Below are 14,100 nucleotides of genomic sequence, written 5' to 3' on the forward strand. Positions count from 1 at the left end.
ATAAGATACAAGTATTCTTTTAACGAGCAACTTTTGGCTTAAACCCAAGTAGTCTTTTACTTGCCACTCTAAGCAAACAACTCCAAGTATTCTTTAACAACTAAACCTCTCCAGGCTTAATAATAAAGTATTTTTTTTGTTACAATAAGTCTCTCCAAGCTCAACAACTAAGTATTCTTTTAACTACAAGCCTCTTCAGGCTCAACCCTTATAATAGAAATTCAGAAAGAGTTACAAGGATAGTTTCATCCATTCTAAACATGATACTATGAAAATTAAGCACAAATAATCTGAGTAAGACAAAATTTATCTAAAAAGGGTATGCACTTCTAAAATTTTCACGATGTGATAACTTGTTTCTTGTCTTTCTTGTGTATTGCCTTCCATTTTTGTCTTAATTGAGAATCCCATATATAGTAACTTAGAAGAAAATGATCGTTGAGCAATCTTCTCAGGATGCTTCATTTGCAAGTATTCAATTAATGTAATAAGACAAACTGTATGCTTTGTTTGGTTTCTTTCATCTTATAGAGGATATATATTTTCCACATTATATCTAATATAGTAAATCTTTGTAGATTTTTAACTTTGCTTAACAAAAATCTTTTGTTTGTTATCATTAAAACTTGAGGGATCTAAGATTACCTTTTGTCTTAATACAAGATCTTCTTTTGATTTAACAATTTCCCTTTTTTATGGTGAACAAACATTCTCTTAAAAATTTATTCTTGTTTAATTTTTTGAAAGAGATTTTCTTTTTGATAAGACAAAATGAATTTTCATTTTATGAAAAAGGTTTAGATTTATAAGATATACCTAGTTAAAAGATTATCATACTAATGTGAATTATATATAACTAAGATAAAAGAAGTGATATGAGAAAATTTTATTAAGACCTGATATTTTTCTTATGGCATATGATTCGTAATATTTTCTTAGTCTTGTCAGTCAGACGATATGGTTTTTGACAGACTAAGATATCAAAGCATTTATCCTAACTATATAGTAGAGCATTTATAACATAAAATTTATGAACATATTTAAGCATATATGTATATAAGAGTATATTTGTTTATGTCCAAGCATTTTCTTAAGAAAAAATAAAATTTTCAAAATTTATCAAAGCTTAAACATATTTATTCTAGCTTGTTTGGTCTTTTCAATAGAACTTGGTTCTATTTGATTCTTAATCAAGGTATTCAGACGATCAGAACAATTATAAGACATTTTCAGACTAAATGCAATGCATAGGGGACTTCCCCTAAAAACATCAATGATGAAAAATCATATCATTCATAAAACACATAACAAAGCAGACAAGTATCAAACATAGAAATATATTTCATTTAAATAGCATATCAAACATAGTTGTGAAATAGAAGGAGAAAATAAAACAAAGAAAATAAAAAATGTCGCTTATTCTTCCCCCCTTCTGTCACCAACAAAAGCTAGACTAGGCCAGCTACCTCGACTTTCATCTTCATCTTCCTCTTTTGACAGGATAAGGTGAAGTGAAGGGTGTGGTGGAAAAAGATGGGGCAGAGAGGTTAGAAAAATAATGTCTTAGCAATAGACTCATTAGATTAGGTTTCCCAAAGACGAAAGTTGTCATCATAGCAATGACTATAAAAGGGATACAAATGAAGGCTAGAATGCCCAATCAACCTAGCCAAATAGAGCGGTTGGAAAGACATGAAGAGATTAGATGTTTAAAGAATATGATCACTTTGGAAGAGATTTAGAGAATTTGTGAAGAAGATTTGGTAAGTAGAGGAAATAAGATGAGTTAGTCTTATAAGCATGAGAAAATAATTTAAAAAAATGGTACAATAGGTCATGATGAGTCACAGATTGGTGTTATGATATGATGTATGAGGGAAGAGTTGATGTTGAGATTACACGTCTATGAAATTTTGAGAGTTGCATGCAATATGTTTTCAATTATCATCTATAATGACAAAACCCTTTTTGCCCCCTAGACTAAGTTTTCTAGCTAGTTGGACCAAAAATCCATATGTAATAATTCTAGTGGTCCAGAGGTGGAAACTCCCTTTTTTCTTTAAAAGATGACTTCATTTGTTTCCCTCTCTGATAGGCTTCACAAAGAAGATGAGTTTGCCAAGAAATTTTAGGTAGTCCTCTTACCAAACCTCTTTTGGATAATTTTGAAATATGTTTCATGTTGACATGCCTAAGATTTTTGTGCCAAATTAATTTCTCATCTTTTCTGGAAACTAAACATGTTACATTCTATTTGCTCAAACTAGTTAGATCAATTTCATAAAGATTGTTCTTCCTATGAGTAGTAAAAAGTTCAGAACCATCACTTTGTTTGACTATGCATGAATTTTTGTTAAAATTTATAATATGTCCACTATCACAAAATTGACTTATGCTAAGCAAATTATACTTTAGTTCTTCTACATAAAGAACATTACAGATAGTAGGTGTAGAGGTTTTACCTATCTTACCTACACCTTTGATCTTTCCCTTTCCATTTCAAAAGGAGACAAATCCTTCATCTGGTTGCAGGTCTACGAACATTGACCTTTCTCCTGTCATACGTCGTTTGCACCTATTGTTCAAGTACAAGTGTGAATCCTTTGGCTTTCCCACTAAGGATATTTGCAACAAACACTATTTGAGATTTTGGTACCTGTGACACCCTCTACCCTGTATACCATAACACATAGATAACAAAATTTGAAGAACATAATCTTTCATAATTAAAATATCAAACATGTTCAGATAGAGAATACCACATCCATGACTTAAACAAATAACATAATCAGCGAAAATTACAAAGAAATAATGTTATGGTTTCCAAAATAATTTAATAAGAACAACATCCTAATCTAATCCTATCTACGCCCCAATGTCACATGTCCTATCAGAGCAAAGCCCAACATTGAAGCCTAAGCTTCATCACTAACATCCTCAGCCTCATGTTGATGATCACCTAGATAACAATCAAAGGAAAATAACACAAAAGAAAAGAGAGTGAGAAACATTTCACTCTGGCTCACGGTGTAGGAATACATACCGGATAGCCAAACACAAACAAGACATGTATATGTACATAACATAGATAGATTAACAACAATATCACATTCCACTCACCAAAGACATAAAAAAATCAAGTTAACATATAACATTAAAAATGCACATGTAATGGACACGGACTACATATTATCATGCATGTGGCACCAGTAACACATCACATGGTGTATTGCCGCTAGCAACACACGTAAAGTAGTCTAGGAGTACATGTCGGGTCACACCATCTATGCACTCTCACTAGAAGGACATACTACCATGGTCTAGTCGGGATAGCTAAGTCGCACAAGATACATCATGCACACAATGGGCGAGACTAGGACTTACAAACTGAGCTATCCCCAAGGACTAATCCCCAAGCTTTTACACAAGGGGGCCTTCCCTAGCGGTGTATTCCATATCGTACCCTTAAAACATTTATGCAAATGATGCATGTAATTCAAGACTCTATGCATTCTCATATCACATTATCATGTCTCATTATCATATAATATTATCATGTCTCATTATCATATATTATCATGTCGTTATGTCGCATCAAATTGTCTCACATCACATACTCATCAACTCTATTCATTAGAGGATAACATTGAGTAACACAAGAGATTCACATCATTTCATATCATAGATCCCTTCATACAATTGGAAAACACGTTCTAAATCATACGATAAACATTTAAAACAATATAATGTACTCATATAATTACCTCTTCAAACAATCTCCTCTTACAACCACCAATGCATTCCCTTAGGGTTTCCCATAAGAACCCATAGAGATCTCAAGTCATACAATTAATTACATATAAGAAGAGCAATAGATGAAACAGATACAATTGGGAAAAACCCCTCAAACATGAGTATACAACAAACATAGGGTTGGGGGCAAATCCCACTACCCAACATACATTCCAACACCTAGAGCGAGGTTTCTCACTCCCCATTTACCTCGATAAGTAGGAGATGAAACTAGAGCAGGATCTTGCTAGTCTCCTTCTCTTGGTTCTCCTTGATCTTCAGAGAGCGTAGAAAAAAAAAGAAGTCAGAAGCGAAAAAAACGTTTTTGGTAGTGCCAGAGTGTGCTATTTATAGATGTCAAAAGTGGCCAGAACGACCCGTTTCGGATCCAGAACGGCCCATTTTTAATTCATTCATCATGTGTTAAATTCACGTCTAGAACGACCCATTCTTAAACCAGAATGACCCGTTCTGGAGTTGAGTTTTAACTCATAACGGTCATGTTTAGAACGACCTGCTTCCAACTAGGGTTTTAAACCTTTTTGATGGTTTGGAACGCCCCATTCCAGTTTTAGGAACGACCCGTTCTAGACTAAAAAAATTTAAAATATTTAATAATTAACAAATATATATATATATATATATATATATATCAAATATATTTGTTTCTTCCAACACAATTATAATTAAAATAAAATATATAAATAATTACAATTATAACACATAATTTTCTTCAAATACTTATTATAACAAATATCATAAAAATATATAGTTCTCTAATAAATATTATACAAAATAATTTTCATAAATATTTATTATTTAATTAACATACTCATAATTATTAAAAACCTCTAAAATATTCTATAAAACCCATTTAATTAATTAAAATAATTATAAGAAAATAATCTCTATATATATAAAAATAAATAATAATTAGTTAGTATATTAGTATGAAAATTCGGGATGTTACAGTACCCATATCTTCATGGGTCCTTTCTTTTTAGTTTCTATTCCCTTAGTCTTTCTCTTCCCTGAATTTTTATATTTATAACCATTGGCTTTGTGAGAAAAGACTTTAGGTTTGGTCTGAGAAATCTCAAGACTTGAGTCAAAATCAAGACTGATTTTGTCAGATAGAATCTTTCTATAATTTAACAAAAGGTTTAATTTTGTGGACCCATCAAAAAATTTAGTTAAGTCCTTCCGAGTTGAATATTCATTGTTTAAGACTTCTATTTCAGGAGGAACCAAACTAGTAATCTTGTTTTTGAGACATAATATATCTCTTTAGTTTCATCTGACATTTTTCTTTAAAAAAATCTAATTTTTTATAGTGATTTGACAACGCTATCAACATGTAAAAGAGTTTTCTAACCAATGTTAAAAATCTATTACACAAGGGTTGTACTAAAGATATAATTCTCTTAACATATTTAATAAAATTGGATTCTTATACTATTTTAATTTTATTATTTAGGAACATTGGAAAAGCACCGGTAAAACATTCTGTTAATCAATTTTTATCAATATCTATAAAGACAAAATAATATTATTAATTGATGCTTCCTTATATAGAGAATAACTATTTAGTAATGAATATATATAAGTCAAATTTAGTTATTTTCTAGTGTAGTCATAAAAAAAAGATTTAAAAAACTAAATAGTATATTCTATTTTTAATAAGATTATTCGAACGTAAAATTAATTCAAAAATTAAAAGAAATTATTTATTTTTATAGAAAATGATTTGTATATATCTTACATACATTACAATATAATACGTACAAAATAAATATATTATATGCTAAAATAAAACATGAAATAATCATTGATGGTCGGTTCATAGATTCCTATATTCTTATGTTAATGTATCTATTTTCATTGTTAGAAAAAGGAATCTCATCTTTTTATGGTGTATATTGACAACAGTAAATTTGATCTACCTAGTTTAACTCACATTATCATTTTTAGTGATGACGATAATCGATATTGAATATGAGGATTTCTATATCATTTGTTACACCAAGCAATGTAGAATGCCATTTTTTTCATCAATTAAATTGTTCTCTATTTTGTATCGGTGAAAATAATATTTGTTCCACATGTAAAAGTGTTTTTTTAACCAATTTTAAAGATGCATTACACAATTGTTGTCCTAAAGATATAACTCCCTAACTTATTTAATAAAATAGAATTCCTAAAGATCCATTACACAAGTGTTGTACTAATGATATATTTCTCTAACATATTTAACAAAATAGGATTCATAAAGATTATTACAAAAGTCTTATCCGAAAGATATAATTCTCTAACATATTTAATAAAATAGGATTCTTCTATTATTTTAGTTTTATTATTTTGGAACATTGGAAAGACACTTATTAAGCATTTAGTTAGTCAATTTTTATTAATATCTATAAAGACAAAATAACATTAACATTAATTGATGCTTCCTTATTTAGAGAATAACTATTTAGCAATGAAGATATATGAGTAAAATTTAGGTAATTTTTTTCGGTTTGGTCATATAGAAAAAACATTTAAAAAAAATTAGTATATTTTATTTTACTTTTAACCAGATTATTCAAACGTAAAATTAATTCAATAACTAAAACAATTTATTTATTTTATATAAAATGATATGTATATAACTTACATACATTACATTACAATAATATATATATATATATATATATATATATATATATATATATATATAATAAACATATTATACGTTAAAATAAAATATGGAATAATCGTTGATGGTCCGCTTATAGAGTCCTTTATTTTTATGTTGATGTATCTATTTTTATTGTTGAAAAGAGGAATCTCATCTTTTTTTTATGGTGTATAATGACAATAATGAGGCTTTAAATTTAGTATCTCGAACAAATTATCAAAATCTCTTACCACTAAACTGACCTAATGGATAGGAGACATCTCATCATTAAATATTAATTTCAATGTTTTATTTCAGAATTAGATTTGTACAAAATTATTATGTTACATTATATTTAATAAAAAAAATTCTTATACTATTTTAATTTTATTATTTTGGAACATTGAAAAGACATTAGTCAAACATTTAATTAGTCAAATTTTATCAATATCTATAAGTACAAAATAGTACTATTATTAATTGTTGTTTCCTTAATTAAGAAAAAAATCTATAAACTAAGATACCTCAAGATTTAAATGATTTTTTAAATCACATCATAAAAAAAATAATCTTGATTAGGCGAATAAATTTAACTTTATTCTCATTCACATGTTTAATTATGAAATTCTTAACTAATGAATTATAAAAAAAATAGATAAATATATATTGTTAATATAAGTAATACTAATTATATCATTTAAATTATCTTAAACTGATACAATTTTACAGCTGTGTAAATCTTTAGATTCATCTTATTCTAATGTGTTGAGGTTATTACAACTTGCATCATTAGAATCTTATAAAAAGCCAATAAAAACGTTGAAAAATTACAAATTGAATAATTTGAGAGGTTTATTGAGAATTTGAGTAATCTCAACGATGTCACGCTCTTCATATCTTGTTGTTTTATTATGTCTTTACAACCTTACTTTCTTAGAGGCTCTTAATGATGGATTTAGTTTGGAGATCATCCACCGTGACTCGTCAAGATCACCATTCTACCGTCCTACAGAAACTCAATTCCAACGAGTTGCCAATGCTGTGCGCCGCTCCATCAAACGGACCAATACACCCAATGCCATTATCACACCAGATTTTGGTGAATACCTTGTGAGCTATTCAATTGGAACCCCACCATTCCAACTCTTTGGTATTGTTGACACGGGTAGTGACATTATTTGGCTACAATGCCAACCATGTAAAGCTTGCTACAAACAAACCGTTCCATTATTCAATCCTTCCAAGTCCAAAACATTCGAAACCCTCCCATGTTCCAAAACATGTCTTTCTGTGCAAGGTGCGTCTTGCTCCAATAAGAAAACTTGTGAATATAATATTGGTTATGCGAGTGGCGCATACTCCCATGGAGATCTTAGTGTGGAAACCCTCACATTAGGCTCCACTAGTGGCTCTTCTATCCAATTTCCTAAAACTGTGATAGGATGTGGACATAACAATTCAGTTTCCTTTCAAGAGAAGAACTCTGGCATAGTTGGCCTAGGTAATGGACCTGTGTCCCTTATATCTCAATTGAGCTCTTCAATACGTGGAAAATTTTCTCATTGTTTAGTACCAATGCTTTCACAATCTAACTCATCAAGCAAACTCAATTTTGGAGATGCTGCTGAGGTTTCTGGGGTTGGGACTGTCTCAACCCCATTAGTTCTACGTCAAGGACAAGTATTTTACTTCCTAACCATAGAAGCATTGAGTGTTGAAAGCAAAAGAATAGAGTTTAAAAGCCCTTCATCTAGACCTAGTGTTGAGGGAAACATCGTAATTGACTCAGGTACAACCCTCACTTTTTTGCCACCTGATGTTTACTCAAAGTTTGAATCAGCAGTAGTACAAGTGGTTAAATTAAAGCGCGTTCAGGATCCAACTAAATTATTTAGCCTTTGCTATAAAGCTACATTGGATAAGCTAAATGCACCAAAGATCACTGCAAATTTCAAGGGTGCAGATGTTGGGTTAAATTCTATCAACACCTTTACTCAAGTGGCCGATGAGGTAGTATGTTTGGCTTTCCAGCCAACTCAATCAGGTGCTGTCTTTGGGAACTTGGCTCAACAAAGCTTCTTGATTGGCTACGACCTCCAAAAGAAAACAGTCTCCTTTAAGCGCACAGATTGCACAAAGTAGTGATTGGTTGTTGTATGTTTTACATATAAAATTGTACCTTTTATTGTCGTGATTTATTGAGAATACATACGATGACACAGAAGATATATTATCATCATTCATAATAATACTTTAATAAAAGGATTAGTTCTTTTGCGTAAAAATATACTCCCTTTATTTTTTTTTTCATAGTCGTTTTGTTAGAATTTGTTATTTTTTTTTTCATTGTCATTTTACTAAAATCAATGACTTATTAATGTTTCCATTAGAGCTAACTGACTTATTCTTACAAATAGTGATCAACCCAAACACAAGCAACACAACATAAGGAGTGAGAATACATCTCATCCATACACAACATATATAAAGCACAAAGATATATAGACACACACATCTACAACATTAATAACATCTCACACACATGTAAGCATACTTCAATACATCCACAACAACCATTTCCATACATTCATTCATCATTCATATTAAGCAAGTCATGATATAATATAATGTTGATCAAGCTCAAGATGAAGACATGGTTTTAGTTGGTTTCAATGATTACAAATAAGTTTCTTGAAAGGAAAACAATGCAACTTGTATTTTGTTTTGTGTTTAGAGTTTTTTTACTTGTGTGCTTTGTGCTTGGTAAGTAACTTAGCATTAGAATCCTATCTAGATGATGATTGATAAAGAAAATAATTTTTAAAATTGATTTATAAAAAATGGTATGAAAAATTGAGATATTAAATTCTCACTTAAAATAATCGATTATCTTAAGTAATAATCAGTTGTTTGCTCTATTTTTCAGTAACACGAGGAGCAGTTGTTGTAAATAATTGATTATTTAGCAAAATAATCAATTATTGTTCAAAATAATCGATTAAACTATTATTGGTTGATTGTCGTATCTACCAAGAACAAAGTAATTGATTATCCATGTAAATAATCGATTATTTTTGTCAGAAAACTTATATATACCATTTTTCACATTTAGAATAGAGAGACTTGGATCTTCGTGATATCTTTTTCAAAAACACTCTTTGATAAATGTTTTCCTTTACATGAAGAGGTTTTATAACCTCTGTGGTAACCTCAAGAAAAATTTCAAGAATTGAATTGCTCATCATATTCATGGAGTGAAAGGATATGCTACTTTGGTTAATTCACCTACTCTGATTTATTTTGTAGATCAGGTGAATTTATTCCTTAACTTCTATATTTTGTTTTTCTTAAGTAGGTTTCTTAAGGAAGGAAAATCTTGTAGTGGGGTGCTACATGTAAATACTTCTTGAGGTGTAAGAAGTGGTTTCTTTAATATGTAGAAGTGTATTGCATGTGGTATTATGATTGTAAAACTTCTTATATTAAAGATTAGTGAAAAATCTCAATCGACTTAATTGAGGATTGGATGTAGGTCACAAGTGGATGTGGCTGAATCAATATAAATTGGTTGTGTATTTTTGTCTCTCCCTACACTTGACCTTACATTTTTGCAATTTTGTTTATATGCTTGTTATTGATATGTGTTGAGAGGCATAAACATTGCATATTTAATTGAGTGAATTCAAACTTGCATTGAATTTGAACTTAGTATCTTATTCACAACTATAGATCAATATACTTCTTTGGAAATATTTAGAGAAGTTTTTCAAAACCACCAAGAAAGTTGTATGAGAAATTTTTAAGCAACCAATTCACCCCTCTCCTCTTGGTTAAGCCATCTTTTCTAATAATTGGTATCTAAAGCTTGGTTCTTGTAAATTAATCAAGAGTTTTTAAAATGGTTGGTAAAAATCTTCCATATGGTGAGGGAGTGTCAATAAATAGACTTATTATTTTCAATGGTGAAAATTACGGGTACTAGAAAATTAGAATGGAAATTTTCATTGAAGCAATTGAGATAGTTATATAGGATGCTTAAGAATGGTCCATACATTCCTATGAGTGAACAAAAAGGTGAGAAGAGAGGAAAACATCTAGATTAACTCATGATGAATTTTTTAGAATATCTCAATGAAAATCATATAAGGAGATGTGGGACACATTACAAGTTACACATGAAGTTACTAGTAATGTAAAAAAGGTCTAGAAAATATACACTTGTGACAAAATATGAGTTGTTTTGAATGAAACAAGGAGAAAGTTGATGGCAAATCTTGAAGAATAATGGATGAATTCTTCAATTGACTTGCTCCAAGCTCTTTGGCTCTTCCTTGAAAGGATTTTTGGACTTGAGAAGAGAAGGAACAAAGTTGAAGACACTAGAGATTCTAGATTTGGAGGCACCTAAGTTAAGAGAACAAATGATTGCTCATAAGGTGCTAAACCTAGAACCCTTCTAGGAATCCTAGAACCCATGCATCTAAATGGACTTCAGGTAGAGTGAATTTGGATAAAATCTTAATAAATGCTTTGAATATAATACTCAAAGTGAATGCAATAGGGGGAGGAAAGCTTAAATTATAGGCCAAGTGAGCAAGAAAATTGGTGCCACACATAAGGCTTCTCATTGGCGCCAAGAATTTGAATTTCAAATGGAATTTGAAATTCAAATTTCTTTGGTAGCCATATTGTTGGAGAAAGATACACACTATAAAGGGGGGTTGAATAGTTTATATCAAAAACTCATGCTTTTTGTAGTGAGGTAGTGAAAAATAAAAATAGACGAAGTACTGGAGAGTAGTCAAACGAAATGGCTTAAGTGTGACACCCTCTACCCCAACATACATATACAGTAATTATAAAAATATAAAAAATTTCATCATTAAAAATCAAATTTCCAGCCACGTAAGGGTAAAGAGTTCACATTCATAAACTTAATCCAAATAACATGCCGGTAAATTACAAAGAAATAAAATTGAATTTTCCAAAATACTTTAATAAGAACATCTTTAAACTAATTCTATCTATGTCCCGATGTCACATGTCCTATCAGAGCAAAACCCAACATAGAAGCCTAAGCTTCATCACCAACATCCTCAGCCTCACGCTGATGATCACCTCTATATCAAACAAGAGAAACAACACAAAAGAAGGGAGTGAGAAACATCTCACTCTGGCTCACGGTGTAGGAACGAACACCGGATAGCCAAACACAAACAATACAGTTACCTCATAGATCAATCAACAACAATAGTTTATTCAATCATCCAAGTCATACAAATAGTAATTTATCATCATTTAATAATAAGGATGCACATGCATGGACACGGACTTCACATTATCATGCATGTGGCGCCAGTAAAACATCACATGGCATATTGCCGCTAGCAATACACGAAGAGTAGTCTAGGAGTACATGCCGGGTCACACCCTCTGCGCACTCTCACTAGAAGGATATACTACCAGAGTCTCGTCGGGATAGCTAAGCCGCGCAAGATACATCCCATGCATACAATGGGCGAGACTGGGACTTCCAAACCGAGCTATCCCCAAGGACTAATCCCCAAAGCTTTTACACTAAGGGGCCTTCTCTGGCGGTGTATTCCATATCGTACCCTTAAAACACTTATGCAAATGATGCATGTCAATCAAGACTATATGCATTCTCATATCACATTATCATTTCCCATGGTCATATCACATCATCACATTATCTCATCATATTTCATTATCACATTTCATATCTCATGTCTCAATCACATTTCACATTATCGCATTATCTCATCATATTCACCAAGCCTTCACAGAGCACTTTAATTTATATCAAAACTCATTTATTTATAAAATTAAATACATATTTTTACATCTCATCAAACAAGGAATATAACAGAAAAATCAGAAATCAAAACAGAAAATATTTCATATTTTTCCTATTTCTCATAGGGTTTCCCGCAGGAACCCACAGAGCACTCTAGATCATATTAAAACATATTTATTTTCAAAATTAACCACATACTCATGCATCACATCCAACAAGGAACACAACAAAGTAATCAGAAGGCAAAATAGAAAACATTCATATTTTGCCTGTTTTCTCATAGGGTTTCCCATAGGAACCCATAGAGATCTCAAGTCATACAATTAATTGCATATAAGAAAAATAATAAGCAAAACAGATACAACTGGGAGAAACCTCTCATACATGAGCATACATAAAAATACAGCAAACACAGGATTGGGGGCCAATTCCACTACCCAGCATACAATCCCACACCCAGAGCGAGGTTTCTCACTCCCCCCTTACCTCGATAAACAGGAGCCGAATCTTGTTGGTCGCCCCCTCTAGGTTCTCCTTCGTCTTCAGAGAGAAAGGAGGAAGAAGATTAGAAAATGAAAAAATGAGTTTTAGAGAGTGCAAAACGCTTTATTTATAAGCATCAGGTCGCGGCCAGAACGGCCCGTTCTGAATCCGGAACGACCCGTTCTGGGCACACGGAATAGGTACAAAAGCCTCTCCCAGAACGGCCCGTTTTGGGGTTTCCGGAACGGCCCGTTTCAATGTGGAACGGCCCCGTTCTGAGTCAAACTTTGTTCTTTTAAAAATCACATCCGAAACGGCCCGTTCCTAAAGTGGAACGGCTCATTCTGGGTTAAAATTTTACCCACGAATGCTTGATTTGGAACGGCCCGTTCCCAAAGTGGAACGGCCCGTTCCCAAAGTGGAACGGCCCGTTCCAGAGCTATGAAAATCCAAATTACTGATTAATAAATAAATAAATAACGTATATATATATATCAAAATAAAATATCAATACAATTTAAAACATGATTTTCTTCAAATAATAATTATAACAAAATATCATAATTAATAATATTATACAAAATAATTTTCATAAATGATTATTATTAAAAACCTTTAAAACTTCAATCAAACCCATTTAATTAATCACAATAATTATAAGGAAATAATCTTCATAAATACAAAAAAAAATAATAATTATTCGTAGTATTAGTTGAAAAATTCGGGATGTTACATTAAGTATTTTTATATTCGTTCATCTCCATCCTAGAGACTACGTCCAGTTTGCAACCAGATTGAGTTCCACCATCTTATGCAAGATACAAGTATTCTTTACAAGCCACTTCTGGCTAAAGACCAAGTATTCTTTACAAGCCACTTCAAGCTAAACACCAAGTATTCTTCACAAGCCACTTCTAGCTAAAACTCAAGTATTCTTTTAACAAACCTCATGATAGAGGACCATGGACCAAAGGTCCCATTACTAGAGCTATGTTTAGAAGGATGGAGGAAGAGTGGGATAACACAAAGGAGGTAAAGCCCAAGCACTTTTTAGTTGGTTGTGCCTTGAAGCCCAAGTAAATTAGGGTTTTGGCTGATATGGGCCTGTACTTGCTTTTTGTAGACCTTGTATTTTAGTGATGTAGTTTAGGTTTTCTTTTGGACCTTGTATTTTTGGCCATTTGGATTAAATTAGGGATTCGTTATTGTGAGCATTACATTACATGTCATTTGAGTCACATTTAAAGTAAATTTAGAGCACATGTGCCAAGGGTGGCACACATGGCATATCTAAATTCACCACCAAATGTAACTCAAATCACATGCAAATGCAGTGATCACATGGAGG

General features: G+C 31.5%; 1 protein-coding gene across 1 annotated transcript; it reads left to right on the forward strand.

The window, feature by feature from the left end:
- The first annotated feature begins 6,851 nt into the window (after positions 1–6,851).
- On the forward strand, positions 6,852–11,947 carry LOC109787723 (aspartic proteinase CDR1). Its single transcript, XM_083062334.1, has one exon. The coding sequence runs from the start codon at positions 7,331–7,333 to the stop codon at positions 8,591–8,593; it is 1,263 nt and encodes a 420-aa protein (XP_082918460.1). The 5' UTR covers positions 6,852–7,330; the 3' UTR covers positions 8,594–11,947.
- The last annotated feature ends 2,153 nt before the right edge of the window (positions 11,948–14,100 follow it).

The sequence above is a fragment of the Cajanus cajan genome, chromosome 8, assembly GCF_000230855.2.
Source record: "Cajanus cajan strain Asha chromosome 8, NIPB_CcT2T_4, whole genome shotgun sequence".
Lineage (NCBI taxonomy): Eukaryota > Viridiplantae > Streptophyta > Magnoliopsida > Fabales > Fabaceae > Cajanus > Cajanus cajan.

What these genes read in the sequence shown, in the direction of transcription:
- LOC109787723 (XM_083062334.1), top strand. Translation starts at nt 7,331, where the DNA reads ATGTCACGCTCTTCATATCTTGTTGTTTTATTATGTCTTTACAACCTT.